A 26,656-nucleotide genomic window follows, 5' to 3' on the forward strand; every position below is an offset into this window, starting at 1 on the left:
ACAATAAAATGTTAATTTAAGCAATATACTTTAAAGATAATAATAGTTGTCGTAACTTAAATAAAGATAACAATCAATAAACAAAGATTTCAAGCGTATTCACAACAAACCTGTTAACGTCTTCGCTCATTGCCTTAAGATTAAAAGAAGTCAATTAAGGATAACGATTGTTCAAATACGAAAGTTAACAACTTGGTTTTATTTTAAGAAAACAAAACCAACAATACTTTAGAGCATATTAAAAATACATATTAAAGAAAAAAGCCGCCAAGCAGGGCTTTAACTTTGGCAATTGCTTAATAAAAATGTATACAATTTGTATAATTAAGACGTTAACAACATATGAATACGCTTTTTGAATGATGAGGATAGTGTATCAGCGTGAAAAAAAAGATGTGCTTTAGTTCCTTGTATTGTGTGCGCTGGGACTTGATTGTGTACACTGAACATGCGGAGCTGTACCTAACCCATATCTATAAGTTTGTATCTGTGCCTCCAGCTTTATAGCACGCCTATTGAAATTTAATACAGAAATTTTTAAAGTATAAGTCTTCTCATAAAATTGACATTCGATCAATAGCCGCGTTTTATAAATACGTTTCATTTATAGATTTAAATTAGGTCCGTACATTAACACCTACATATTGTACAATTTCGTAAAGTTTTAAATAATCTATAACATACGATTTAACGACCACAATCAAGCACCTGGCATTATTATGGATACAGGCAAATTCTTCTCTTGCCTTATTCCTAGGGGCTTATCAATTTTGATTTTTTTCAGTTAGTAGCTACATTAAGCAGGAGGCTGGGTTGGACATCCATACATACATATTTGACTTTGAACTTGTCTGGTTTGCGCTGGGCTGACAATTTACTTCGCAAGGGTTAATTAACAGCTCAGTTTTGAAATTGTAATTTGATTACATATAATTTCTTTTTGCTCATGTATGCATACTTGTGTTTGTTTACTCTACAACGATCAACATAAATATATTCGTATATTCCTTTGAATTTGCAGTTTAAAAAAAAAATCGTAATATATAATAATAGTATATTACAAGGATGTTTTGTGTTTTTAGTTATTTTTTTTGTTGGATATATACCATTCCAAGTAACATAGATACAATAATGTTTTTATAACAAGAATTTCGTATTTTTTATATGACTTTGCCGTGTGTTTGTTTGTTTTTGTTTTTTGTTTTACTTTTTTCTTTATTGAGTTCGCGTGTGTGTTTGTGTGTGAGAGCGAGAGTTTTGTGCAACTTCAATTTAACCTCCGACTTTGGAGTGATAAAACTCTCTCACCGACTCCGCGCAGAGTATTCATGCAAAATTCGAGGGCGGTCCAGGCGTTTCGAACGTCGTGGGGCCGCCTCTGCTTTGTTTTGTCTTTAACTAATAGCTAAGCTTAAGTTTTAGCTGTCGCTCCTTTTAACACCTTGAAGTGTGCCCCTCACTCACAGCCTACGTACTGGAAAAGCCCCTGTCGTACGGACTCTTCACGTCGGTATGCCGCGTGTGCAAATTTATTGTAGGCGCCGCTGGTCGCGAAGATAGTTCGCAAACCGTCTTAATGGCACCCGCTGCATTCACTGTGGGTGGATTTGGATGAAGTGAGTCCTTTTGTGTTGAAGCTGCAGAAACATCCGGGGTGACTTCGTCATCTGCGGTTTTGGGCAGCACGTAGTCAGTGGATCGTGGGGCTAACTCCGATCGTCCTGCAATTGATGATTTATACTGTTCTGGTTTCAGGCCACACAAATAGAACTTGAAGAACTCATATGTGGACCAGCAGATGGCTGTGGCGGGCATGGAGTAGAGCACACGGGCCGTCATGCCCTTAAAGAAACCCAATGGACCCGCCATATGGTAGATCTGCAAGTATGTGTATTTCAATTTGTTGCTTTGGTTGTTTTAGTCGTACGCCTACATACCTGTCGGAAAGCCTCCATCATTCCTTTTGTAAGGCCCGTCTCCTGTGTATTCAGCAATGTTTTTACCACATCCAGCGGCGTCGTAATGGCTGCTGCTGAAGCGCCCGCTGCTGCACCCGCTAGCATATGTACCGGTGGATTATATTTCCGTTCAAGATTCAACTGTGGGCAGAAAATAAATTTGATAGAAGACGAACTACAAGGTGTATGGTTCATCGCTGAACAAGATTTCGTTTTTAAAACGATACAATTACAGTGATTTTTGTGTAGCACAACAGTTTTATCTCTAATTTACTAACCCTATTCTGAAAAAATTCATATGCGGTAAAATGTATTGTCTGATATGGGATATTCATGACCAGTTGCGTGGAATAGGAACGGTAAAAGGCGCGAAAACCTTCCTTTTTGTACACGTCACGCATGCAACTGATGACGGACTTGTAGGGCGAGTTATACATTTGCATTCGCTGCTTTATCACGTCCGTTGGACTGGAAATGGCATCGTGTATGAGCGTGGCCGTCGCGCCGGATAACACTGCAAAAGTTTAATTAAATTGTTTATTTAGGTGTCTTTGTTTTGTTACTCTTCTGTACTCACTGTAATTCAAATTGTTATGTGATGTGAATTTCGTCAATAGTTCTTTCGTCATTTCATATGCACCAAAGTACATTGCATGCGCTGGACCTGCCCCGATTATCACAGCACTAGCTCCACGTATTGGCCTTGTATGGATAATACGTTTTTTGTTAGAGAAACGTGTGCCAGACATCTTTTGAACACTTACCGCATCAGGCCCTCGCGTGTTATCATATTTTGAAAAGTAGCCATTATATTCATATGCGCATTGGGAGATGTTAGGCTTTGCATTCGAGTCTGTATGAAAGTAAATACAAAAATGTGAAATTTAGTTGCATTTAGATGAAATAAAACTAATCTTAAGTATAATTCATCTTTAAATGTGTAATATATACATACTTGTAAGCAAAGTCAGAGTTACGATGCAAAAATATTATTATTGCTCTGTGTGTATTATATTTTCTTTAAAATTTTTACTGGAAAATATAATTGACATCATATTTTGTTTTGTAAATGCTTTTAGGGGATTTATGGCTGGTGTTGTCTAGCATATAATTTGTATATTGTTGCCGATCGTTTTGGCATGATGCATACATAACTAATTTTTGCATTTCTAGTAAATAGAAAGATATCTATTCTTCAGATTAAATATTAACAAGACAAAATCTTAATGTAAGCATATACGTATGTATGTATGTATCTCAATACCGACCACTTCGGGTCTGACAGTTGAATGGGTGCTCAAAACCGGACAGCATCTGACGGCGCAGTTACGTTGCAATTAAAAATTGCCGGCATTTACACATACAGATTAGATTTCTTGGAATACTCCAGTCAGTTATCTCTATATATGTAGATATGCAATCAGAAAATTGTACAGTATTGTTTTATGAAGAGTACTCATACCAACTGAGCTGTTTATGAAAACTGAGCAATAGCAAAATAAACAGACACAATTTAATTGCTACTGCTACAGAGAATTATATATGGGGACAAGATTATATAAATGGGGGAATCAGACGCTGCAAAAAAATTGCTCCAAGTTTTGCGTTATACTGCAAATGACAGATATCACAGCATTAGGGTTTCAAAGATATTTTTGCGTGCATAGCAATATACGAGTACATATGTATATACATATGTATGTATTTACATCAAACGCAAAAAAATAAACGCATTCGATAACCCAAAACCGCAAGTCGTACACGCCCAGAATCAGTGAGACAGGCGTGGCACCGCCCCCAGCAGAGTGTCATTGCAATGTGTGACAAGCATATACATACATACTATATACTACAAATAACTGATAAGTCCGGTAATAGCTGTGGACCCTATGACAATTTCACAATCACATTCGTGATAACAAAAAAAATTAAAATAATTATTAATAAACTAAAAAGCGGAACGGGAGACAGACAGACTTAACAGTCCAATTCACTACGCTCAATTTTGTTCGATGTCGTAACGTTCGGATATCACCTCGTCAGGGCTATGCTGGTAATCCCCGCCTTACTTTAGTTTGTCATTTAATTGTGGCTGGAGTGTCAAGTCCCTGTCTGGCTCCCCGTCCACTGTCCAATACAGTAATCCGCACGCAATTGACATATACTTAGTATTCCGAAATTGATTTCAGCTGAGAAAATCAATAAATGGCAACACCCGGTTCGTTGGCGTTCCTGCTCCCTCGCCAACAAACCTGGAAAAATATATGTATGTACATACGTACAAAATTGAAATTGAGCATTTATTGTATTTAGTAAATGTACCAACTACAATGCATGTAATTGTGGAATATATACACACATATAGTACACATTTAGATGCATATGCATTTCTATGTACATATGTATATATATGCATGTAAGTAGGTGTGTATTTCTATATGCAAATTGTGGAATCCGATTACAAATAAATTATACGGCAAGCGCCCCGATCAAAGCAACGACGTGTTGATCGCTTTATAAAGCTCTCTATATGTACATACACACTACATGTATATGTATGTATGTATGTTTATTACATTAAAGAAACCCAACGGAGTCTTAACCAAACACACTATCTCATGACGTTCAACATTCTCTTTTTTGGCACTAGGCAGCATGACTACTAAATGGAATGAAGAAGTGTACTTGCCTCTGACTAATCTTATCAGGCATATTCTAAATCATGAGAACGTGTTTTGATAAGCATTTAAGGTAACAGCGTGCGCGATAAGCTTGTCGAAATTCACATTAGTGATGGCATTGTTTATTAAAAGGTCAGAACCTGGACTCCCTCGACTACAAGACAGCTGCAATGGCCACCACCTAATCACTTGAGTAGAAGTAGGAAGCGACGCGCGCACTTGCTAGGAATTACATCACGACGATTATGCCAAGGCACGGTATAAGACAAAAACAGTACTGCACACACAAGCATAGATGGATTTGTGAGGTTAGGTGCTGCGTTTTTGACCGCTGCTCCGATTACATGGCTTCACTAGAAACCAGCAGAGAACATAAGTGAATCGACTTGCACTCACCTTAACCGAGTCCAGTGGATACATGACAATATGCTCCAGTACACCCGCAATAGCGCCAGCAGTCATATTTACTCCGACACTTGTCGTCGGCAATGATTCGTAGTCATCCATATTCATGGCTATAAGTCGTGTTGCTGTTGTGGTGCTGTGTGGTGCCCTTGGTATAGGTGGTTAGGTTACTGCTGCGAAAATTCCTTTGCAACTTAGCTTCTGCCTCAGCCGTCTTCCAGCTCAAAGAATACCACAAATGTGTTCAGTGTGCGACCGACAATTTGTGCGTTTGCGTTATTGCTGTTTCTTTTGCTTTGACAGAGAGCTTTCTCTCCGTTTGTTTCGCTTTTTCCGACAATTTTCGCACCAGCAATTTTACACCAGCTGATAAGCGAGTACGACCACCTTTCTATCTATGCGTGCGGCTTCAAATTACAGACATATGTATGTGCATATGTATGTAAGCACTGGCATAAGTACACGAGGTTGTTCACAATGGGTTGAAGGACATAAAAATGTGCATCGATTGCCGGCGACGACGCGTTGTACTCTAATTTGCACTTGGTAATTTTGTTGTATAACACAGACCGAAAGGTAACACTATTATTAATTGACGCTCCACGCACAAGACGACAACGTAGGAAATGTTGAAGTTGATGCTGCTGCTTAGATAAGTTGAGTTTTGGAGCGATTGTGTTGCGGTGGCGCACGCAGTACATATGAATTAAAGAATATATTTATTTTACATGTAAGTGCGCCAAGCTTTAACTTTGTGTATGTTTGATAACTCACGCAAACGCTAAATGATTGAGAATCCCATCCATCCGTTGGTCTGCCACATTCTCGCGGATAGCTAGTGCGCAAAATAGTGGTTGCCCTACAAAAAGCGCTGCCCATCTGTCTTTGAAAGTGCTACCCATGCTACAATCGATAGGTTACTTCAAGCAGAATCAGTACCAAAAGCGACGACTGGAAATTGAATGTAGAAAAAAGCAAAAAGCACTTCGATTTTCATTCGGAATACAGAAAGTTATAGAAGTCTGTGGTGGTTGGTTGTGCGCTTTGTTGTATTAGTGACGTGGCCTTTTTGCCGAATTAAGTGGATTCACTTTTTTGCGGTCGAAAATAAAATAAAATCAGTAAAAATGAAGTATTTTTTGCTGCTTGGTGTTCTGCTGTTGGCAGGTATGTTTGCCACGCACTGTCGGACATGCCGGTATTTTAACCTAATTTTTTCACATTCTTATTAAACGCGCGTCTTAGGCATCAATCAAATCGCTGCAAACACTGATGGCGGCGATGAAAAGCCAGAGACAATTGACTTGAATATAGGCTCGTTTAAGGAAGGTTCTAGAACAGGTATGTCTCTGGTAACGCCCCCTTCCTAAGTGGTAGCGTGAAGTACACGTCAGCAGTTACCGATCAATTGCTGTAAACGCCTTTCTTATCTACACCCCACAGATGCCGAAACACTGAAACGTGAGGAAGAAGCTATCAAACTGGACGGGCTAAATATTGCTCAGCTTAAAGAATTGCGCGAGAAGGTTAATATACGCGGCTACATACGCAGACACATTACTTAGGTATGACGTATTATATTCTCGTTGTCTTCCACTTCTAGGCCGAGAAGTTCACTTTCCAAACCGAGGTGAACCGCATGATGAAGCTGATTATCAACTCCCTCTACCGTAACAAGGAAATTTTCTTGCGAGAACTGATCTCAAACGCTTCCGATGCTATTGATAAGATTCGTTTGTTGGCCCTGACTAATCGCAAGGAATTGGAAAGCAATCCAGACCTGCACATACGGATCAAGGCGGATAAAGAGAACAAAGTGTTGCACATTATGGACTCGGGCATTGGCATGACACACCAGGATCTCATTAATAACTTGGGCACAATTGCCAAATCGGGCACTGCTGATTTTTTGGCTAAAATGCAGGATCCCAGCAAGGCAGAAGGTCAGGACTTGAATGATATGATTGGTCAATTTGGCGTTGGTTTCTACTCGGCTTTTCTGGTTGCTGATCGTGTTGTGGTCACCACAAAGCACAACGATGACAAGCAATACATCTGGGAGTCGGATGCAAATAGTTTCAGCATTACTGAAGATCCCCGTGGCAATACCCTTAATAGGGGCTCTATTATTTCACTGTATTTAAAGGATGAAGCACAGGACTTTTTGGAGCAGGATACAGTGCGCGAACTGATACGCAAATATTCGCAATTCATTAATTTCCCAATTTTGATGTGGTCCAGTAAGACCGTTGACGAAGAAGTACCCATAGAGGAAGAAGCTTCTAAGCCAGAGAAGAGCGAGGACAATACAGAGGATGCTGATGAGGATGCCAAGGTTGAGGAAGATACCGAAGAGGATAAACCAAAAACAAAGAAGGTCTCAAAAACCACCTGGGACTGGCAGCTTATCAATGATAGCAAACCTATTTGGACACGTAAGCCAGCTGACGTGACTGCCGATGAATACACCGAATTTTATAAGAGTCTGACAAAGGACTCAAGTGAACCGCTTACCCAAACGCATTTCGTCGCCGAGGGTGAGGTCACTTTTAAAAGCTTGCTCTACATTCCCAAGGTGCAACCATCTGAATCCTTCAACCGCTATGGCACGAAGTCTGACAACATTAAGCTTTATGTGCGTCGTGTTTTTATTACTGATGAATTCAATGACATGATGCCCAACTACCTTAACTTTATTCGCGGTGTGGTTGACTCTGATGACTTGCCATTGAATGTATCACGTGAGACGCTGCAGCAACATAAGTTAATTAAGGTCATAAAGAAAAAACTGGTGCGTAAAGTGCTTGATATGATTAAGAAAATCGACAAGGAAGCTTATGAAAAGTTCTGGAAGGAGTTCTCTACTAAGTAAGCAATGTTGTTGTAAGTACATCGATAGTGTTTAAATTAACTTTTGTATTTTCATGTCGCCGATAGCATCAAATTGGGCATCATGGAGGATCCCAGCAATCGTTCTCGCCTGGCCAAGTTGCTGCGGTTCCAAACATCGAATGGCAAAGGTGTCACCTCGCTGGCGGAGTACGTCGAGCGTATGAAGTCCAAACAGGATCATATTTATTATATTGCCGGTGCCAACCGTGCCGAAGTTGAAAAGTCGCCCTTCGTCGAGCGCCTGCTCAGCAAGGGTTATGAGGTGCTTTATTTGGTGGAAGCTGTTGACGAGTACTGCATCTCTGCTTTGCCTGAATTCGATGGCAAGAAATTCCAAAACGTGGCCAAGGAAGGTTTCAAGCTCAACGAATCCGCTAAAAGCAAAGAAAAATTCGAAAACCTAAAGAATGCTTTTGAGCCATTGGTAAAATGGTTGAACGATGTTGCGCTTAAGGACCAAATATCAAAGGCTCAAGTCTCAGAACGATTAAGCAACTCTCCATGCGCACTTGTCGCTGGTGTTTTCGGCTGGACCGGCAACATGGAACGCTTGGCTATGTCGAATGCCCATCAAAAGGCCGATGATCCACAACGCAGCTATTATCTTAATCAAAAGAAGACACTTGAAATCAATCCCAGGCATCCACTGATGCGTGAGCTTTTGCGTCGCGTTGAGTCCGACGAGGCCGATGAAAATGCAAAGAATATGGCGTTGATGATGTTCCGCACTGCCACGCTACGCTCAGGTTACATGCTTCAAGAGACGGCCAATTTTGCAGACAGTATCGAGCAGATGATGCGTCAAACCCTGGGTCTGTCGTTGGATGAGCAAGTCGAGTTGGATGAAGACGATGATGAGGCTGATGCCGATGATGCCAAGTCAAGCGAGGACAGCGGTGCTAGCAATGCTGATGAAGATGAGGAGGATACGCAGCACGATGAACTCTAAGCAATCGCATAACCGTTGCAGTGTAGATTACCCTGTATTGTACATAAGTCAGACTGAGTTTAAGCATCCATTCGTAAACATCCGTGCACCACCTGAGAAGTGTCTTGCTTTGAATCAAGAATGCTTCTTAAACGTGTGTTTAGAAGTTAAGTAACAATTTCGTAATACATTATATATATTAAATAGCAGTCGACTATGTTGTCGCCTTTCTTTATTACCTTGAAAGCAGCTCTGTGGCATTTCGCATTTTACTAAATAGCTTCAAACATTCGTGCCGACATAGTTATGCTCAAATAAAATCTTTAATCTATAATAATAGTGATTACTTTTTTACAAAATGAATGGAGTATGAACATGTCGATCCAAACAAAAATTAAAGAAATACACATGTATAATGAATTTAAAATTAAAAATGCATTAAATATCTAAGTCGGAGCTGATCGGCTCATCATGTAATGCCTTTAAGTAGCTGCTGTATTTCACCTGGGCTCTGATATGTGCTACCGCCTGGCTTAGTTCCAAATTGTATTTCTGCATGAAGAGACGAATTATCCACATGGGCAACAATCCATTGATCACAAGAGAAACATTAACCTACAATGAAAAACACGTTAGCATATGGATATAGTCAATCACTAATGTCCTACATACGCCATTTTTGCCATACAACGACAGTAGTTTCTGTATCATGGATTTGCGTATATCGTCTGTGAGAAAATCCATCACATCTTGGTGGTTAATGTTCTTATAGCTATTTGTGTTTGCATGGCGGGAGTTTTCCGAAAAGAACGTATTAAAGTCTGATTGGTATGTGTCGAAAGTGCCTAAAACGTATTCCTTGCTCATGTCCAGTAATCTACAATTGATAAGGACTTTCTGAGCTGTACAGTTGAACCGGGCTGAACGATTTTCACTTACAATATTTTAACGGCCGGCGGTTTTTTTAATTCCAGCAAAGAAGTCATTTTTTTGATCGCATTAAAATTGATACCCGAAGTTGCACCATCAAGCTGCTGAAATTTCCAGGGCTTGGATTCTTTATTTGAGGCAACTGCAGGTTTTTCCTTCGACGTGTCACGCCTTTTTTTTATTATCTCATTTTGTTGTGCATCAAAATGGTGCTTTGTTTTTGGCTTTCGTGTTGGTTTCTCAGAGTGGCTAGGAGGTTCTTCACATTCCACTATTTCCTTGTTCGATCCGCGTCGTTTTCTTACAGACTCTGCATCTCCATTTACATTCTTCGCTGATTTTACGTTTCGTGCGTATTTTTTGCTATAAATAATACACAGGCTGTAATAAAAAGTTTGGGAGCATATCTATAACTGGCTATTACTCCAAAACGTAGCCTTTCAAATGTAAAGGTTTCACAGGGGAACGGTCGGAACGACGAGGGGCGATGTTTTCAAGTGAAGTTGCAGTGCTGTTAAAAGTATACTTATATCAGTTTAAATGAACTTCATAATCGGCTCATTATATTTACCGCTGGGGACGGACGTCATCACGATGCCGGGATCTGCCTCTATCCACTTGTGGAGCAGGTTTTAATTGCAAATTGTCATTAGACTTGACGCCTTGCGATACTGAACGTCTCTTGCTTTTTTTGGATCCTGTGGTTTCGCTATTTGTGGACATCTTTTCTTGATGTGGGCTTATACTGTAAACAAAAACCCGCATAAGTCAAATTGCTGGACAAAACTTTCCACCGCTACCTTGTTTTCGCTGATAGATTTTCTGCATTTCCTTTTTTTCTTTTGCTGACCCGGGCACCAAAATCCACTACGGACTTAGCTGCGAGCTTCTTCTGCGGCGAGTTCGCTTGTGGTAGATATTGAACCTCCAACTCTAAACTGAGATTTACATTCTGCAGTTGGTACTTTTCCTTTACCAGCGACTGGTCTTCGCCTGCTTTCACGTTGACCTGAACGTTTTCATCAATAAGCCACACCGTCTGGAGGGCACGCGCATCTTTCTGCCAATCAGCAGTGCTGTCGAGCAGTTGCCATAATTTATTCTCGATCTGATCGAATTGTTGGGGTGCAAGCCAATTGTAATGCTTTTGTGGGCATATTTTGTAAAACTGAATAGTGCGCGGAAAAATCTTGAAGGAAGCATTGATGCTGTGCTGATAGTACTGCAATAAAATGATTTGTAATTTATTGTTGTCAGTTAGAGTTTAAGTTACTAACTCTATATTGTTGCAAAAGTATTGTATAATCCCCGGAACGTTCAAATTCTGGCATCCTCACAACAACTTTTTTTTTGGATCTTTCCGCCGTTGTTTAAAGATCACGGAGATGGAACAAATATCCAAAAACAATCGGTGTATTTTCGCATTGTTTAATTCATCGAGTGCTGCGATAACATCACTTACGCGCGCCCGAATGCAACTCAAAGCAACCCTGAGCACTGACGTATGCACAGTTCAGTGTGTCGTCGGCGACTTCCTTTCCTGTCAAATTTTGTCGACAAAGGTTGGTAGATTTTTTAAAAGCGCTTTTCAACGCAAATTAAGTGCTCATAATAAATTTGCAAGAGCCGATATAAATGAATTCAATTGAAGTTAACAATGTGTCGTATTTGTGTGTGGAGTACGTCCATGTCTGAAGCTTACAATACTTAATTTTTTGTCATAGCAATATTGCCGCTTGCCAAGTAGCCGTCGGGAACACGTGTTTTTTAACATTTGTCGAAAATGTCTAAAACTAGGTGCATATGAGAAAATAAATTGGATCATTGCAACAAAGTGCTCCAAACAATCCGCTTAAATATGTTTTGCGTAAGCCGAGCGCGAATTTGTAAAAATACTTACCGACTAGTGACTAGTCCCAGTTGTATGTTGTGTATGTGTGCGAATTTTGTGGTTTAATTCTTCAATCGGTTTTAAAGGAGCAATGGAAGTGAATTGAATTCCGATAAAAGAAAAATGTGCAATGCTTTAAATGAAGTGACCAAAACCGAAAAAATTTCACATCAAGGAAAAGGAAAAATTCGAAAGGACAGCGGTGTTTTGTGTTTAAATGGGGCAACCTGTTATGTGTTATGTTGTGGCTGATATGTAGTGTACATTTTTTATTGCAGATGGCTATCGGCAGATTTCCGAAGATTATCAAGCCTGGCGGCGCGGATCCCGATGAGTTTGAGAAGTCGATTGCCCAGGCGCTTGTTGAGCTCGAGGCCAACAGCGACCTGAAACCCTATTTGCGTGATCTGCACATTACCCGGGCGCGTGAGATTGAGTTTGGCAGCAAGAAGGTGAGGTATTGCCACATTTCATCTTATATTGAAGCTTGCTAAGCTTTTCCGGTTCTTTGTCCACAGGCCGTCATCATCTACGTGCCCATTCCACAGCAGAAGGTGTTCCAAAAAATCCAGATCATCTTGGTGCGTGAACTTGAGAAGAAATTCTCTGGCAAGCACGTCGTGGTCATTGGCGAGCGCAAGATCCTTCCCAAGCCCACACGCAAGGCTCGCAACCCACTGAAACAAAAGCGTCCACGCTCGCGCACTTTGACCGCTGTGTACGATGCCATTCTTGAGGATTTGGTATTCCCAGCTGAAATTGTGGGCAAACGCATCCGCGTCAAGTTGGACGGCTCCCAGCTGGTGAAGGTACATCTGGACAAGAACCAGCAGACCACCATTGAACACAAAGTGAGTGAAGTACCCTAGCTTCTATAGGCATATATAGTATGTTTGTCACCGTCCCTTTGATTTTCGGTGCGCGTTTCCCACGCACCCCGTTTGTCAAAAGGGACGCATAGAAAATACCAATAACTCGTTATTGGGCGCCACTTTCGCTCTTAAGCGGGCGTTCATCTCCATATATTGGGTACACTTGATTAATGCTACCGTTCTCGTGTTATTTGTTGAACTATTTTTCAAGGTTCAATGATTGTCAAGAAGAACGCAAATTAAAATTAAAGTCAGACTCCACAATGTTCAGCTTTTAACTCTAAAGCTATGACATTACTAAATGCTGGCTACATTTATGTACTTTACCGATCCAGACCCCCATGCAATTATTTATTATACTTGTAGTATTAATAACTACCGTTCTCGTGTTATTTGTTGAATTATTTTTCGAGATTCAATGATTGTCAAGAAGAACGCAAATTGAATTTCAAGTCAGTTAAACTCCACAATGTTGAGCTTTTAACTCTAAACCTATGACATTACAAAATGCTGGCTACATTCATGTACTTTACCGATCCAGACCCCCCATGTAATTATTTATTATAGTATTAATAACTACCGTTCTCGTGTTATTTGTTGAATTATTTTTCGAGATTCAATGATTGTCAAGAAGAACGCAAATTGAATTTCAAGTCAGTTAAACTCCACAATGTTGAGCTTTTAACTCTAAACCTATGACATTACAAAATGCTGGCTACATTCATGTACTTTACCGATCCAGACCCCCCATGTAATTATTTATTATAGTATTAATAACTACCGTTCTCGTGTTATTTGTTGAATTATTTTTCGAGATTCAATGATTGTCAAGAAGAACGCAAATTGAATTTCAAGTCAGTTAAACTCCACAATGTTGAGCTTTTAACTCTAAACCTATGACATTACAAAATGCTGGCTACATTCATGTACTTTACCGATCCAGACCCCCCATGTAATTATTTATTATAGTATTAATAACTACCGTTCTCGTGTTATTTGTTGAATTATTTTTCGAGATTCAATGATTGTCAAGAAGAACGCAAATTGAATTTCAAGTCAGTTAAACTCCACAATGTTGAGCTTTTAACTCTAAACCTATGACATTACAAAATGCTGGCTACATTCATGTACTTTACCGATCCAGACCCCCCATGTAATTATTTATTATAGTATTAATAACTACCGTTCTCGTGTTATTTGTTGAATTATTTTTCGAGGTTCAATGATTGTCAAGAAGAACGCAAATTGAATTTCAAGTCAGTTAAACTCCACAATGTTGAGCTTTTAACTCTAAACCTATGACATTACAAAATGCTGGCTACATTCATGTACTTTACCGATCCAGACCCCCATGTAATTATTTATTATAGTATTAATAACTACCGTTCTCGTGTTATTTGTTGAATTATTTTTCGAGATTCAATGATTGTCAAGAAGAACGCAAATTAAAATTAAAGTCAGACTCCACAATGTTCAGCTTTTAACTCTAAAGCTATGACATTACTAAATGCTGGCTACATTCATGTACTTTACCGATCCAGACCCCCATGCAATTATTTATTATAGTATTAATAACTACCGTTCTCGTGTTATTTGTTGAATTATTTTTCGAGGTTCAATGATTGTCAAGAAGGCAAATTGAATTTCAAGTCAGTTTCACTCCATAATGTTGAACCTCAATATCACGAGCTACGACATTACTAATTGCTGTGTACATTGACAGACTCGTCAGACTCCGATTTAAAAAGCATACCGTTCTTGTGTTATTTGTTGAGTCAGTTCGCCAGATTCAACGATTGTCAAAAATAACGCATATTGTAGTTGACAGTTTCACTCCATAATGTTGGGCTCTTAACTCCAAAGCTATGACATTACTAAATGCTGCCTAGACTATTGAAACATACAATTTAAGATTACAGTCCCGCCCATTTGCCTCTCAAGCGCCGTTTTGTGCCTGGTGCCTTGGGACTTCCTACATTGGCGGTAGAGAAATTGAACTTGTCGTGCGATCCTTGCTGCAATTTTACACATTTGCAGTAAAACGTGCGACCGGTTTACATTAAATTATAATGCACAAAATGAATTTAACATTGATTTGATAGACTCTGAAATTAATTTGTGTATTTGACTTTTTCACCTGCAGGTCGATACTTTCACATCGGTTTACAAGAAGCTTACTGGCCGCGATGTTACCTTTGAATTCCCTGATAACTACCTGAATGTCTAGAGTGTTCAGCAGGCAACGTCGACTCGACTAGCAGCAACAACAAATCTGTTGTACAGAAAATGAGTTTTTACGTGAGCTGAGAAACGTAACGTAAATTAAATAAAGCCCAACACATTTTTAAAAATTGATTCAATTGTTTTAATTAATTAATGATAGTAACGAAGCATGGTATCATTTGTTGAATTTAAATTTAGTGTACACGTTATGTGGTGCTACCAGACTTTTATTTGAAGAACTCATGGGACTGTGTATTCTCCAATTTACTAAGTGGATACACAAACCGTTCAATTTTCTATGCTAGGATTCAAACCACAATACTATATCGCCACCTAGCGGTAATAAGAGGTTATTTAGCGAATCCTAAAAATGCGGTTGCAACATGGTTATGTGAGTCTAAATTCTTATGCAACAAATGCTTTGCAACACGCTGCATTGCTCTCTGTGTAGCTGTGGGGGTGTTTGCGAAAGTTTAGAATAAATATTTAAAAAAATTAATAAATGATTAATGATTAATATAAAAGACATTTAAATTCACTAAACCCTTCTGGACTGCCGCCACATGAATTGACGGTAAAATTCGGAATTGTAATCATGCTTTTGAGAAATTAAAGCCTTCCAAGCATGTGCAATGGGACTGGGCTGCTTATTGCAGGACAATTTAAGTGTAGCAACTATTATCAACGGCCAGCAACTGGTCAACTAGCTCATACAACGACGATACCGAGGATATCAATGATCCCATTTGATCATTTAGATGGCTTCAATTTCCGGAAGTCCCAAGGTCATACGAAAGCAATGTTTTACTATAAGTTGACCTATCACGGGTCGGAGCTCCTGAAAATCAATTTATTTTGCTAACACAAAATAAAACATCAAATATATTTTACAGAGACCCCTAATAAAGAATATCAAAAAATCTAAAAACGAACAAAAAATCAGTAAAATAATATCCAACATAAATTTTACTCCTTCTTAGTAACTCATAGCAAAAAGAAGGGTGTATGTGTGTTAAGTGTGTGTGTTATAAAATGTATAGTTTTAAAAATGTTTGTAAAAATACCCAGGGAAAGGACGCTAGTATCAAATAAATACAAACATTTACAGCTTGATAATATACTTTTTCAAGGTCTTCTGAAAACCTAAGGCATACATAGGATGCCTGAATATAATAACTGTGTAAAAATAATTCTAACTCGCTGGGCAAAGAATATAATTTGGTTAAGTTTAAACCAACCCAAATATTCATATTCATACTTGTATATGGAGTTTTTATAATGTTGGGGGACAATAATTAATAACGTATGCAAGAATAGCAAACACAAAACAAATAGATAAGCATTACTCCCTCATATCGTGGCATGTTTCAGAAGTTGACTCTACAATTAAAGAGGGGCCTTTCGCCATCCTGGTCACAACACGCAAGGTATTATAGTTTCAAGCGCAGACAGGCGACAGCCGAGGTGCCCGCCCACGAATTTTTAATGGTGCAGTGGCCATTGTTCTTGTTGTTTCTGTTTTGACTGATGGGCTTTTGGTGTCGTATACGAAAAATTCGATTACACGATTGATTGTTGGCCGGGGGAGGAATACATTTTTGTTTAAATGAACGCGCCGAGACATTTAATATTGACGAGGGGGGCGTTCAGTTGACTTTAAGTTTGCCACAACTTGGCTTTCGGCCTTGAACAAGAATTTAAGGATTAATGATGGCGCCGCTTTGCCTTGGAGACGATTTTTTGTTGTTGTTTTTTTTTTCTTGGCGTTCAGCGTCTTGTGGGTCAACTCTATTTTACGCTCTAATTAAAATGCCACACACACACGCACAGAAACTTAGACAATAGGGCGCACTGAATTTACAGCCACTTTGTATGTAAATTTTATTCGTCATACTTAGCGGAAAAGAAAACGCTTATGTTTACGGCATCGAGGCGTCGTCATCGGCGTCCAACTGTTGCAGGCGAATGTCCTTTGGGCTGTCTATAGTGGGGAGTGGGTGAGCAGAGGGGTGGTCTCTCTTGACAGCTTATGTCATCACATGTTGCTGGTGTTACTGACGACGCTCCATGACCATGACTCACTGTAATCTCTAAAGTTGACTGACAGTTTGCAATGCATACATATACATATGTATGTACATAACTATACGTAACGATACTATATGTACATAAATATGTATGTATGTTTTTTACGCGATCTTATCAGCAATTCGGATACGGTCGGTAGTTGGTTGCATTTTGCTTCAATATCGCGTGCCCAGCAGTTGCAACTGATCCAGCAGTGCTTATCAGACGCCGCACAGCTGAGTCAACACGCATGACTCGCAGTGTATATATGTATGTATGTATGCCTCATGGGCTTCCCGTACCCACATCGTTTGTCAATCTACAAAATTACAGTCGTCGACACGACGTCCTAAGAATATAATTTTTTATGAAGTTTAGTGCCTTCAATCAAGATATAATATACATACATATATACACACAGGCATATATAATAATACATACATATGTATTATTTGTAATAACCCTAAGCGCGAAGGCAAGTTGTAAATATAAAGCAGAAGAGATAGACATGACAACACCCATCGAAATTCATAAGAAAATGTCCAATGATTGCACATTCGTCTTATCATCAATAATAAGAGATAACAGTTATTTATGAGTGTTTTTTGTTGTTGCATTAGCTGTTAAAGTTATTCTCCGTAGCATAACTTGTTTTTCCTTAATTACGATATCATAACTAGAGTGCGTTTTAATGAACTTAAATATTTCTTTACTATGTACTCTTTCAAATCCGTACACAATATTTAATAGCTGCCATAGGAGCGATCGGTAGATACACGACTCCCGTACATATTACATCCGAATCGGACACACGTTTTTGTCTTAACAAATATTGTTAATCTTTGAAATTTTGGTCACACAAACAAAGTGCTAAACATTCGGTATGAGTTAAGAGCACCCAGCTGTGGCTGATAAGCAAAAGTAAGCTACTTGCCGATAGCAATCAAGGCGAACACACTTTACAATTATTAAGCGACCAGCCTACGTTGTTAACCAAAACCAGCTGCTAATTAATTTCTAGTTGTCTCTCCCTTTGCGTTAATTCTATGAACATACATATGTATGTATGTATGTACATATGTATGTATGCATATATTTTTTCTATTTTTATCACAGCTTCTCTATTGCATCATCTTTTGCTCTGCATATCGCGATGTGCTCTTCCAGCCCCACTTCCCCCCTGCATAGACAATTCTTGTAAACCGGTTGCAGTCAATCGGAAAATTCAAACTATTTCATTGTTTTCTTTCTCGCCACACTTTTTCTACACACGCATGCAAACCAAACATGTATGAGGCATTTTTTGATAGACCATATGGCGGAACTACTACTGTGAGAGAATATTTGTCGCTGAGCATGGTAAAAAGAGCAAAGGTACGGCATTATAAACGAGCACCTTTTTTCCTTTCAACCAGGTTTTAGTGGAGTGATTGCTGGCATTTCATTTTGGTGCTCTCTTGCGATAATGCAGGTATCAATTAGCACGGTCTTCACCGAATAAAGGCTTCGTGTGACGTCACACGAAGAAAATATCGAATAAGTGTTTTTTTCTTTATACCATGTGGTTACGCAGCTTATAAATTATTGTGAAACATAAGGGCAACGAATAATTTTGTAGTTTGTACATACACATGTATGTATAGTTTGTAATATATATACACGTAAATATGTATGTATACATTCGTATATGTATGTATGAATGCATGTGTATATGTATGTATGTATGTACATATTTGCAGAAATGTTGATAAAAGCTGGCAATGTGATACATCAACAAGCAGAAATAGTTAATTAAATAAGATATTGTGTCGGAATCATGATTGTCAGCGCAAAAAACTGAAGAAAATGTCGTATTAATTGTAATTGTGTTACTTATACATACATATGTATGTATGTACATGAATAGATGAACTGTTGGCCGATATTTAATAGCTTTCAGTATGATCTTGCGCAGCCGATGACGAAATGTTATCGCACACATATGTATGTATGTATTTATGTATGCACACTCCCATATGTATATATGTACATACATATGTACGATCAGACTTGCCGGTAGCGCTCAAATCAGACACGTCTTTCTGATGTTTAAACGCTTCACAGACTATTCAGAGAATGGGAGACAGAGAGCATATTTAGAGACATAGAGAGAGAGAGAGAGGGAGAGCGAGAGAGAGGGAGCAATGGCGAATGCGCTCCAAGCTGAAACTCAAGCCGAAATTGCCGCATTGACTTTGAACTACAAGTTTTCTTTGCCGTTGCTTTTGTGCGATGTTTACGGAATGAATGAGCACAACAGAGAATGGTAAACATGGTATGACATGCGGTGGTGGGGCAGTGAGAAAAAAAAAAGGGAGATAATGGTAGTGGAGCCGCCAACACACATAACAACAGCAACAGCAACAACTATAGCAATAGCAACAGCAACAGACACAACAAAAACTACAACGCTATGACGCTATAATAACAGCAGCGGCAACAAATAAAAGTGAAATAAAAATTATAAAGGCGACGTCGCTGCCTGCGCTCCAGCGTCGACGTCAGCGACAATGGCAGAAGCAGAGGCAGCGGAATAGAGCAGAGAGCTCTTGTATTGTAAATGTCGACCGTCTGTGGCGGGCGTTGTTAGTCGTTTGAGTGGGTTCGTTTGGTCAACACATCAGGCGACAGAAATTCTTCTCTAGTTTCGAAAAATCAACCATTTTGAAAAATTGGACATCAATGCGGGCCAGCGTCGAGCAGTGATAAATATAAAGTGTGTGTTACAAAGTGAATAATACAAAATCAGCAATATTCTAAGTATTTATTTAAAAAACCTATGGCGTTTGCAAAAATGATGGCTTGCCCGCAAACCATTTGTTAAATTTTTCAAAAAAGTAAACGCGCGCTTTTTCGCTGACGTCACCAAAATTTTTGAATTGAACGCAGTTTCGCGGCATAATAAAAGGAATTACTTTAACAACGTAAATTAGTTTACATTACCCAATTTTTTCTGCTATTAATCAGTCAGGCCATTAGGGTGTCCTGGGCCCGAGTGGGTTTCTAGGACTCCTATCAAATAGAAATCGCATTGTGCTTACTGTAAGGCTAATTGCCCGTCCAATTCGCTGGCGCGCTCTTTGTCATTATTAGTGGCAATTACAGCGCCTGACATGCACACCAATACCCACTACCTACTCCTGCTTTCTGATTGTTGCCTTTAATTGTATTTATGTATATCCTTGACAATATGTGTTGATTGGCCAGGCCGGCCGCACGTGTGACACAGAAAGCCCATCCCACACAATGGCAATCATATCTAGGTGGAGTCGGGGCCCATGTGTGTGTAATGTTTATATACTAGGAATTTGCATGACAATATGGGCTTCACTTTGGTTCTGTTATTACAAGAATGCAATCTTATCTAGAAGTAAATAAAAGGTATAGACGACAGCTTTTGGTCCCTTAGGTATACGCCCTTGTAAATGAGCTTTTCCACATTATATTTTAGACTGGTTCAGATATTATTATTAACCAACAATTTTTCGTACCAAGTGCTGTTCCTAATCTTAATTGTTCCTATCAGAATAGAAAACTTTCCGTGCGATAGCTTTATTAATAGACTAGTTTCCATAGAAACTGTTAGACGGATAGGCAAATATGCGCCATATTTTACAAGAATCAATATAGTCTTTATAAGGATTTTTGTAGTTATATATTAATATGTGAAGCTCACAGAATGGACTAAGTGAACAATTTTTGGAACCGGTTTCTGGTTGCTACACTTTTCCGAAATATTTCAATAGCGTCGTGGGATAGCATATATCATATATGCTATTTCTAACCACACTTTCGTTGTCTATACATCGAAGAAGGAAGGGCATTTTTAAGGCCTGCATTAACTAAATACGAAAATAGAGTACTCAAATCATGGCCGACGATTACAGTATATGTACATATAAACAAAATGCCATACACTGATTTCAGTATTTGATTTTTAAGCAATAACTGAGTAAACTAGAACGCGCAATATGGCTTACACAATAACATAATTAACAATTTAAATGGGTTGAGTAGAAATGCGGGTGTCAGACTCAGTAACCAATTACTAAGTTAGCGTTGTTACAATTTGTATTGTACTATATACAAGTTGGTCGATACGAGTATCTACAAAACGCTTTCAATTAAAAAATAGTTTATACGAATGCAATTAAAGTGCTGCAAATTAGAGCGAGCAACATTTTTAAAGAGCAAGCAATAATAATAACAAATTCAAGCTCCCGTCCGTACCATATTTTTAAGACTACTACCGAAAGTGGTAGTCATGCTTTCGATAAACTATTGGCACATATTAGCGGATGTATTGCTAAATAAATCCAATGGATAAAGTGCCAAAAAGCTTGCTGCCAGTAAATTTTAGGTAGTTTTCTTGGAATATGTAGTTTCCATAAAAACGGGAGCAATGGATTATAGGCATGTTTCGTCCATCGTTTTGACGCAAGGCTGGTCAAATATATGCATACTATGAGTATATTTCGGGTCCGAAGTTCGAGTCGAGTCCGACGCATAATGAAAAGCTCACTTGCTGGTGGCGAAAAGATTTTAACGAGTGCCAATAAACGCCTGGCTGCGCCTATTGTTTATTATTATGTGTACTAGAATTTATTATGTATGTAGTATTTGTTGTTGTGTTCAAATTTCAATTCATTCTGGACGCATTGCCATATAAAATGCCGGCAACTGTTGCCAAGTTGCTTTGCCTCCGTGCCGATCGATGCTCAATAGTCCATACATAAAGTAAATCGATGTACAATACTTGTATATTGAATATTTTGGGTTTCCATAGTTTTTTCATGCTCGCCAGCCATGCTGAAATACTTTGTGGTTCCCTCGCTTTTATTTTTATTTAATAACCGGGTCGCGTGCTTCTGCCAAATGAATATGTTGATCAATTCTTATGGCACGCTCATCAAATCGGTTTTCGCAGCGTTCCCAAGTCTGCAGGGCGCCGCACCGGCCTGTCCCTTATCAAATTAGTGAGCCACTCTCTTTTAATTAAATGAGAAATGCAAATGCGGGGCGTGTTCGTCACTGCGGTCCACTTATCAGCATTTTATTGCCATGGGCGCGCACACAGGGCGTATGATGGATTGCACGAGCAAATGTTTAGTCGATATGCAAATCGCAATCAGGCTCTAAAACGCGTTGTCTATCTTATCAGAAGGAAGGAGTGAACAACTTCCGGAAGCCATTTACACATCTCTAGCTGGTATTTAGCCCCAGCTGTGTACACAAAATCAATGCTAATAAAATTTTTAATCGCTTACATAACAGAAGAGTTTCAATTAGTCATGGGCCAATGAACACCTGTCTGCTAATAAACCAAGGAGTGAGTCAAAGTCCCACGCATATGTTGTGCACGTCTGCGCTCTTATCACCGATCCATTGAGTTCCAATGATTTCATTAAGCTCGCACTTCTGCCTATTCCATTAAAGTGGGCCAGGTGTGCTGGTTATCGTTAAATGGCACATATTTATAGTCAACTACCAGCGAAAACTGGTAAAGATTCAATATATATATATATATATATATATATATATATATATATCTTATATACATATACGCAATGTCTGGGCTGTTTGTTTGGTAAATTTGTTAGGTTGTTTGTTTGTTTTGTATGCGTTATTCATGTTCGGATGATAAGAGCACTACAAGTTGCCGGCTTTCCGCCTCATGAATGCCTGCGCACTTTTCGGCTATCGACCGCTGGCTTGCTCACACATATATATATTTCGCAGACTATACTATATGCATGTATATATATATGTATGTATTACTACATACATATGTATATAACACAACTGAAAACGATATGGCGAATTGCCCATAAATGGCGAGATTCTGCTGCTTTCTACTGTTTCAGCAACCTAATCTAAATTTTCCATTTCATATTATATACTATACACAAGGTGACTTTCAAAGTAAATGGAGCTTTTAAATGCAAGAAAAGTTTGTTTGGTTTAAGTTGAAGAAGTTTTTTTTTTCGGAATATACTTACACAAGTTTCTATTCTATCTATTCTATGAATTTTTTGTTAAAAGCAGGCAATTTGCAATCTCTATTCAAAAATAACTCTAAATGAAGGCTTTTGCGCGCCTGTGGGTCATCATTTGAGTCAGACATGCTAAATGTAAATAAAAATATTGGTTCGAAAATACGTGAAAAATATATCTATTGGGCGAACAAAACCAGCGCCGTCTCTTGTGGTTCACCTCACAACTACAATTGTTGTTGTTCAGAGTATGCCAAGTCTGGATACATTAAATGAACTTTGAAACAATTTAAAATGATGCCCTTTTGATTTTTAAATTAAGTCTGTCTCGAAGAAAATGGGATAGTATTCAGCCCTGTCTATTCATAGCCATTCAAAGCCGTGTTTTCAGTATGAATTAACAGACAGGCAGATGGGTAGTTCTGAGAAATAATTCCCAATGAAGAGTATTGAATATTATAGTTAAAAATATTATTTAGCATAGGGCTCTTTTTCACTTGATTGAGTAACGAAGTTTTTGAGCAAATTATTTCTCTGTGTAAACATTGACCCAGACGAGATCGCAGTAAATTCAGAAACTGCTTTATTTTGTTTTCTCTCTGGCCGCATAAACTTTGTTTGTCCCTGTATGCTGTATATACTTGTATTGTGCAATATTTTATACCTATCTATAGTCATACTAGATAAGGCATGATTGTAACAAAGAGCTTTATGATTACAGCTCTGTACTTGGCTATGCGATAAGTTAAGCAGTGGCAGATAATGGCAAAACTATTGGGTGCTTACTGGTCGACGTTTAGCTGGCCGCCTTGTGTGTGCACAGCAATGAGAGCAAATAAGCTATGATCTGCTAATAAAAATGATAAACATGAAGTACCAGTTTCTAATAGCCGACTACCCACTCAAGTCACACACCAATTATATTTTCAATATCTGCGCACAATGAATGCTGTTGATAGTTAATATTAGGGTCGTCTAAAACGTTAATTAGCAGGTTTTACTCAGCACCGCCTCAATAAACTCTAATTCTTACTCATCCCTCTCTAGCATAACAGCATTAAAACGACATCAAAATGTGCCTTTCTAAGCCCACCGTTGCTGGGGATGCAGCAAGTGGCAGCTCTGCCAGCAGCAGCTGCACTGGAATGCAGAGCAATCGGACCTGCAGCTTGCGTGATGTCTGTAGTAGCGCCGGGAATGGAATAAAACATAGAGGTAACAAGGATTCACAGACCAAAGAAGTAGAAGATAGTTTAGGCTATAAGGAGGAGAACGCCGTCTACAAGGAAAATGAAGCGGCGTCAGAAGTGTTGGCCCATCAGCAAAAGCAGCAGGAGGAGGCAGAAGAGGAGTACATACCCCAAATAAGATGGCCAGATCTGGGAGCCCAGAGTTTTCTGCATGCGGGCGCACTGTACGGCATCTACCTCCTGTTTTACGCGAAGCTCTACACATTCCTTTGGGGTAAGCCGCAGCACTCATAATACTAGCCATTAGTAATGTGGATTAAATGTTTGACTGTATGATCGTCGAGATCTTTTAAGCAACAGCAGGCTAAGCCCTCAAATCTTCCGAGTAGAATACTAAAGTCTATATGTAAATCAAGTCTAAGAAAATGTTTACTTTGTAAATAGGATTTTTAACAAAAGAAGCTGAGACGTTTTCTCTGTTATTCAATCGGCATTGGTTTTTTTTATACATAGACATAAACTCAAGTTAGTGTAAATATATATACATATATTGAACGACTGTTATGGCGACTGGTTTGGAAAAAAACAGATTTGCCTAAAGCGGCGCGAGGGCGACTCACTCCCACTAATTACTAGAAACAATAGTGCGAATAGCTTAGAATCTGTGGTAAATAAATATAATATATATATATTATATATATATATATATATATATATATATATATATATATATATATATATACATATGCAAGTATGTATATATAAAGCAGAACATCAATTATGACACCACACTAAAATGAACTTTGACTAGCAACAATTAATGTTAACGAATGGTTCAATCAATTGTCAGGCAGGCAATCGGTCGAGAGTTCTAGAATATGCAAGTACGAGGGAATGAGTGCGATTTCCATATGAATAGACACTGTTCTATAGATCACTCGTGCTGCCCAAATCTATAGGCCAGCTATATTTAGCGCGCGCACACGCATTATGTCATCAGGCTGATTGGCGACCAATTCGAATGAAATGGCAGCTCCTATAATATATCTAGACCATTCTCTTTGTTTGTATTGCAGTTGCCGTAACCATTCTGGTATCGGGCATTGGCATTACGGCGGGCGCCCATCGCCTGTGGTCGCACAAATCGTATACCGCATCGCTGCCGCTTCGCGTGCTGCTTGCCTTTGCGTTCTCTATAGCGGGCCAGGTGGGTGTATATTAAAGATATGTTTGGATAAATGTTCAGTATGGGCTAATGCTGTATTTTGATTGCAGCGCGATGCGTACACTTGGGCTCTGGACCATAGAATACATCATAAGTTCTCAGAGACGGATGCAGATCCCCACAATGCGAAGCGTGGTTTCTTTTTCGCCCACGTCGGCTGGTTGTTCCTCACTCCTCATCCGAAGGTCATTGCGAAGCGCAAGGTGATCGACATGTCTGATCTGGAGGCCGACCCGGTTGTAATGTTCCAACGCAAGTACTATATACCACTTTTCGCGCTCTGCTCGATAGTGCTGCCCGTTATGGTACCCTGGTACTTCTGGCAAGAGAGCCTTTGGATGTCCTTTTGGATCAATTTCAATATGCGCTTCTGCTGGACCTTAAACGTGGCCTTCTTTGTGAACAGCGTGGCCCACATGTGGGGTCGTAAGCCTTATGATAAGTAAGCCTACCTTCTGCTATCTATTTTTGTTTTGCCTTAACGCTCCCTCGATTTGTAAATCCAATAGGAATATTATGCCCGTGGAGGCTCCGCTTGTGTCGCTTGTGGCTCTGGGCGAGGGCTGGCATAATTATCATCACGTATTCCCGTGGGATTACAAGACCGGCGAGTTCGGCAGTTACACACTGAACATTACCACCGGTTTTATAGATTTCTGCGCCCGCATCGGCCTAGCCAGTGGACGTATGTTTTGAATATTCATTTCCCCCATTTATGTGTTTCTAATAACTTACGGTTTTAGGCAAATTTGTGTCTCCGGATATGATAAAACGTCGAGCGGCCAAATGCGGCGATGGGTCGCGATTCCTCAGCGATGATTATGCGCACAAGGATCAGGTGTGGGGCTTTGGAGATCGTGATCTGCCCCGTGAAGATCTTGCTGAGCTGGCAAAGATGCAAAATTAAAGCAGCACAATTGTTGATCGTTCGACTGAAATACGTTGAGCCTTTGTTTACTGTAGTATTAATTATATTTTTTGGTTCACACAGGGATATATTGTCAGTTCAAGATCAGGATTGTAATTTAAATCTTATAAGCATTACGGACCTTTGCATTCAAACGAATGAAGCTCGCACGTATTAGAAGAGGCTATTCATATACTGTTTATCCAATAACCTGATAATCGATTACTATAATTACGACATTAAAGAGAGATAATGGCGGCATATGTATGTATTTCCACCTGTGTGAACTCGTTCTTACATATAAACTCCTAAACTCACACAAACACACACACACCCCATATATGTGCACATACTTAAGTCAAGCTTTAGTTACTTATTCAAGGGCAACATTATTGATTGTCGTGTTAAATAAAAGTATATATATATTCGTATGTATGTATATCTACTACACACTC

General features: G+C 39.2%; 5 protein-coding genes and 9 non-coding genes across 16 annotated transcripts; 12 read left to right on the forward strand and 2 right to left on the reverse strand.

Moving 5' to 3' along the window:
- Window positions 1–176: 176 nt before the first annotated feature.
- Window positions 177–5,916, reverse strand: LOC115621224 (mitoferrin). 2 transcript variants are annotated; one of them, XM_030514810.1, is made up of 7 exons: window positions 5,819–5,916; window positions 5,036–5,688; window positions 2,723–2,811; window positions 2,536–2,660; window positions 2,237–2,472; window positions 1,938–2,099; window positions 177–1,878 (listed from the first exon to the last, which is right to left on the reverse strand). In XM_030514810.1, exons 2-7 carry the CDS (start codon window positions 5,150–5,152, stop codon window positions 1,468–1,470), a joined length of 1,140 nt encoding a protein of 379 aa, XP_030370670.1. In that variant the 5' UTR covers window positions 5,153–5,688; window positions 5,819–5,916; the 3' UTR covers window positions 177–1,467. The 2 variants fall into 2 exon arrangements, with proteins under 2 accessions (XP_030370670.1, XP_030370671.1); XM_030514811.1 differs by lacking the exon at window positions 5,819–5,916 and having other exon boundaries at window positions 5,036–5,766.
- A 141-nt stretch (window positions 5,917–6,057) lies between these two features.
- Window positions 6,058–9,201, forward strand: LOC115621669 (endoplasmin homolog). Its single transcript, XM_030515380.1, has 5 exons — window positions 6,058–6,211; window positions 6,290–6,385; window positions 6,488–6,570; window positions 6,648–7,912; window positions 7,982–9,201. The coding sequence occupies exons 1-5, from the start codon at window positions 6,172–6,174 to the stop codon at window positions 8,883–8,885; spliced, it is 2,388 nt and encodes a 795-aa protein (XP_030371240.1). The 5' UTR covers window positions 6,058–6,171; the 3' UTR covers window positions 8,886–9,201.
- Window positions 9,169–11,329, reverse strand: LOC115621670 (uncharacterized protein CG4951). The gene is made up of 7 exons (XM_030515381.1): window positions 11,072–11,329; window positions 10,595–11,016; window positions 10,366–10,539; window positions 10,219–10,305; window positions 9,804–10,157; window positions 9,537–9,741; window positions 9,169–9,479 (listed from the first exon to the last, which is right to left on the reverse strand). The coding sequence occupies exons 1-7, from the start codon at window positions 11,123–11,125 to the stop codon at window positions 9,303–9,305; spliced, it is 1,473 nt and encodes a 490-aa protein (XP_030371241.1). The 5' UTR covers window positions 11,126–11,329; the 3' UTR covers window positions 9,169–9,302.
- Window positions 11,296–14,912, forward strand: LOC115621671 (40S ribosomal protein S7). The gene is made up of 4 exons (XM_030515382.1): window positions 11,296–11,356; window positions 11,964–12,137; window positions 12,204–12,536; window positions 14,701–14,912. The coding sequence occupies exons 2-4, from the start codon at window positions 11,964–11,966 to the stop codon at window positions 14,782–14,784; spliced, it is 591 nt and encodes a 196-aa protein (XP_030371242.1). The 5' UTR covers window positions 11,296–11,356; the 3' UTR covers window positions 14,785–14,912.
- Window positions 12,734–12,873, forward strand: LOC115622055. Its single transcript, XR_003995311.1, has one exon. It is a non-coding gene; the product is annotated as a small nucleolar RNA psi18S-1377 (small nucleolar RNA).
- LOC115622057 lies at window positions 12,936–13,079 on the forward strand. The gene has a single exon (XR_003995313.1). It is a non-coding gene; the product is annotated as a small nucleolar RNA psi18S-1377 (small nucleolar RNA).
- Window positions 13,137–13,280, forward strand: LOC115622058. The gene has a single exon (XR_003995314.1). It is a non-coding gene; the product is annotated as a small nucleolar RNA psi18S-1377 (small nucleolar RNA).
- LOC115622059 lies at window positions 13,338–13,481 on the forward strand. The gene has a single exon (XR_003995315.1). It is a non-coding gene; the product is annotated as a small nucleolar RNA psi18S-1377 (small nucleolar RNA).
- Window positions 13,539–13,682, forward strand: LOC115622060. Its single transcript, XR_003995317.1, has one exon. It is a non-coding gene; the product is annotated as a small nucleolar RNA psi18S-1377 (small nucleolar RNA).
- Window positions 13,740–13,883, forward strand: LOC115622061. The gene has a single exon (XR_003995318.1). It is a non-coding gene; the product is annotated as a small nucleolar RNA psi18S-1377 (small nucleolar RNA).
- Window positions 13,940–14,079, forward strand: LOC115622056. The gene has a single exon (XR_003995312.1). It is a non-coding gene; the product is annotated as a small nucleolar RNA psi18S-1377 (small nucleolar RNA).
- LOC115622063 lies at window positions 14,136–14,276 on the forward strand. Its single transcript, XR_003995320.1, has one exon. It is a non-coding gene; the product is annotated as a small nucleolar RNA psi18S-1377 (small nucleolar RNA).
- LOC115622062 lies at window positions 14,310–14,450 on the forward strand. The gene has a single exon (XR_003995319.1). It is a non-coding gene; the product is annotated as a small nucleolar RNA psi18S-1377 (small nucleolar RNA).
- A 4,563-nt stretch (window positions 14,913–19,475) lies between the features above and the next one.
- Window positions 19,476–26,632, forward strand: LOC115620526 (stearoyl-CoA desaturase 5). Of its 2 annotated transcripts, none has more exons than XM_030513794.1 (6): window positions 19,476–19,602; window positions 23,927–24,343; window positions 25,146–25,276; window positions 25,345–25,736; window positions 25,804–25,979; window positions 26,038–26,632. In XM_030513794.1, the coding sequence occupies exons 2-6, from the start codon at window positions 23,953–23,955 to the stop codon at window positions 26,199–26,201; spliced, it is 1,254 nt and encodes a 417-aa protein (XP_030369654.1). In that variant the 5' UTR covers window positions 19,476–19,602; window positions 23,927–23,952; the 3' UTR covers window positions 26,202–26,632. The 2 variants fall into 2 exon arrangements, with proteins under 2 accessions (XP_030369654.1, XP_030369653.1); XM_030513793.1 differs by lacking the exon at window positions 19,476–19,602 and adding an exon at window positions 19,675–19,810 and having other exon boundaries at window positions 26,038–26,201.
- Window positions 26,633–26,656: the final 24 nt, after the last annotated feature.

This window comes from Scaptodrosophila lebanonensis, unplaced genomic scaffold (assembly GCF_003285725.1).
Source record: "Scaptodrosophila lebanonensis strain 11010-0011.00,11010-0021.00 unplaced genomic scaffold, SlebRS2 tig00000024-arrow-pilon, whole genome shotgun sequence".
NCBI classification, from domain to species: Eukaryota; Metazoa; Arthropoda; class Insecta; order Diptera; family Drosophilidae; genus Scaptodrosophila; species Scaptodrosophila lebanonensis.